The sequence below is a fragment of the Cebidichthys violaceus genome, unplaced genomic scaffold (genome assembly GCF_023349555.1).
Source record: "Cebidichthys violaceus isolate CVI_PGR_0920_01 unplaced genomic scaffold, fCebVio1.0.p SCAF_48, whole genome shotgun sequence".
Taxonomy (NCBI): domain Eukaryota; kingdom Metazoa; phylum Chordata; class Actinopteri; order Perciformes; family Stichaeidae; genus Cebidichthys; species Cebidichthys violaceus.
In genome coordinates this window covers 1,734,411-1,737,224 of record NW_027176683.1, presented here as the reverse complement: position 1 = coordinate 1,737,224, position 2,814 = coordinate 1,734,411, and the positions used below count along the sequence as shown (strand labels likewise).

General features: G+C 50.2%; 1 protein-coding gene across 1 annotated transcript; it reads right to left on the bottom strand.

Moving 5' to 3' along the window:
- Positions 1 to 304: 304 nt before the first annotated feature.
- On the bottom strand, positions 305 to 2,522 carry hjv (hemojuvelin BMP co-receptor). Its single transcript, XM_068729949.1, has 3 exons — positions 2,437 to 2,522; positions 1,239 to 1,747; positions 305 to 1,158 (listed from the first exon to the last, which is right to left on the bottom strand). The coding sequence occupies exons 1-3, from the start codon at positions 2,516 to 2,518 to the stop codon at positions 523 to 525; spliced, it is 1,227 nt and encodes a 408-aa protein (XP_068586050.1). The 5' UTR covers positions 2,519 to 2,522; the 3' UTR covers positions 305 to 522.
- Between the last annotated feature and the right edge of the window lie 292 nt (positions 2,523 to 2,814).

Below are 2,814 nucleotides of genomic sequence, written 5' to 3'. Positions count from 1 at the left end.
GATGGAGGTGACTAATGACTGCTGACATTTATACTGTGAAAGATTTGATTCTTGTGCAACAGTTCTAACTTTAAACACGTGTGTTGAACACGAGTCCAGTTTACCTGCTGATGAACCCAGAGGAACAGGATGTGAATATATAGACTGTGAGAATATATATTTGTCCTCCAGCTCTGAAGGCTCTGAAGCTCCAGATGAATAACAACAAAAACGTTATCAGTTAAGTCAAAACACTTTTTGTGCTCCAGTTTCAGCCGGTGGAACATTTTCAGATGTGACAATAAAAAAACAAAACAGAAACAGATCAGGTTCAAACTCTTTAAGAATCAGACTTTTTCACTGTTTTATTATCAGTTCACATCTTTTCATAAAGGAAGTTTTTCTGATACAAAAGAGCTTCAGCAGCTCTGATCCAGGATCGGGTCCAGGCCCAGGAAAAGGGTAAAAGTCTCTAAACTGGCCATGTTGGACCTGCTGCAGTCACATGACACACACTGTGTTGGAGCGACGTCATCGTCCAGTTCAACAAAGCTCCGTGGTCAGAGTTCCCAGCATGCCGAGCAGCAGCAGCAGCAGCGGTGCTCGGTGTTGCTCGGCGGCGGCGACCGGCTGCAGGTGAACTCTCTGCGCGTCAGAGATCATGTTTCTGGCGTCCTGCAGCGCGCTGACGGCCGCCGCGCTGGAGTTCAGGTCTCCGCTGGTGATCAGGTCGAACACGCAGGCCTGGTAGTAGACGTCTCTGGCGGGAAGCAACGCGGCGCAGTGAGCCCGAGCGCCGGCGGCGGAGTACGAGTCCGGCGGCGGCGAGGACAGCTGCGGTGGGCGGAGCGTGTTGAGCGTCTGGGAGGCGGGGCATCCCCACACGCACAGCTGCAGGTCCTGCTCGGGCCCGAAGGCCTCCACCACGCCGCGTGGCGAACGGACCGACAGGCCGAGCGAGCGTCCGCTCTGACGCACCACCAGCAGCGTGCCGATGTGAGCCGCTCGGATCTCCGCGTGTCGCCCGGGGCTCTGAGTCCGGACCGTCAGGCTGCGGTGACCTCGCCGCTCCCCGCTCGACACCGAGCCGTCTGCGAAAGCGGCGGGGACGTTGTCGAGCTCCGCCTGGTACAGCTGCTGATCGATGCACTGACGCCAGTTCTTAAAGATGATGGTGATCTGAGGAGAGACGAGTCTTGGTTTCATAGTCTGAATGTAATCAAACACAACTTCACCTCTGACATCACTGCGTGACTCGCCTTGGTGAGCGCGGTGGCGTGCGTCCCCCCTCTCGCCGGCGCACTGGTGGCCTGCACGTACAGGTACTCGTTGTCTATGAGAGGCCACGCCCCCCGCACCGCACACGTCTGGAAGTCGTTGTTGAAGGTCCGGACGTGCGGGTCTCCGAACACGCCGCAGTGCAGGTACTCGGGCGCCCGGCCCTCTCTGGTGAGGAGGCTCCTCTCGTAGAGGCAGGCGTCCCCCGACAGCGTGCCCTGAGGCGGGGGCCGCGGCTGGGCGGTGGGTCCGGCCCGCGGGCATCGGTGCTGGATCAGCAGGTCCTCGATGCCCTGAACCGCGGAGTGGTACGCCAGGTCGCCGCGACACGCCCGCGCCATCCTCCTGGTGCACATGGCGTAGGAGCGCAGGGCGCTGCAGTATCCGCCGCCACCACCACCACCACCTCCTCCTCCGGCGCTGCTCCCCAGGTCCAACGTCGCAGCCACAAAGTCAGAGTTACACCTCAGGATCCGACAGGAAGCTTCGACTGAAGAAAGGAAATGTTCAAACGTCGTCACCCCTGATGACGTCACAGTGATGTCATCTCAGTACATTTTGGGGTCCGGGGACAGAGGATCTCGTGTGTTAAAATAATTTAACTTAAGTGTCTGTAGAGACGAACCAATGTTTAAATCATTTTTATATTAAAGAAACTCTTTAATTTTATTTGTCAATAATCTGTTAACTGGTTGTTGGAGTGACACAAATTAAACTCTATAATTTTTTCAGTATTTTCTAATATTTTCTTTACTCCACACGAATCGATGAAGCGAGAATATAACCAGCAGATTAAAGGATAATGATGCGCTGATGAAAAACACTTCCCAGGTGCATTGTGGGAAATGTAGGATCCAGTGTTTTTGTGGCGCTGTGAGTTATTCCCAAATGGATCTTTAAAAAAAGTCACAATAATATTGTTGAACAAACAAAAGATCAGTTACTGAAATTATCTAATTATCTAGTCTTTATTATCTAAAACTCTTTATATGATTATATATATATATATATATATATATATATATATATATATATATTATAGTATGTTATTATAAAAAGTATTTTGTTCTGATCTGTTCACACTTTACTTTCTGTTTGTTTGCAGTCAAAGGCTTTTATTTTGAAGGCTATGAGACAGGCTATGAGACGTGATGCTAACATGAGAGCATCACATTTTACCTCCAGGTGAACTCAGCTGGACCAGCAGCAGAGTCAGGTGGATGCAGTGTTTCCATGGTAACGCCGTGGCCCGAGGCTCCATCAGCAGAGAGACACCAGGACGGACTGACGGAGATCACCTGGACTCTGAGAGACAGACAGAGAGAGAGACAGACAGGTGATGATGTGTGGTATTAGTACTGTTACTGTAACAGAGTGTGTTAAATGTGTGGTATTAGTACTGCTACTGTAACAGAGTGTGTAATAAATGTGTGGTATTAGTACTGCTACTGTAACAGTGTGTAATAAATGTGTGGTATTAGTACTGCTACTGTAACAGAGTGTGTAATAAATGTGTGGTATTAGTACTGTTACTGTAACAGAGTGTGTAATAAATGT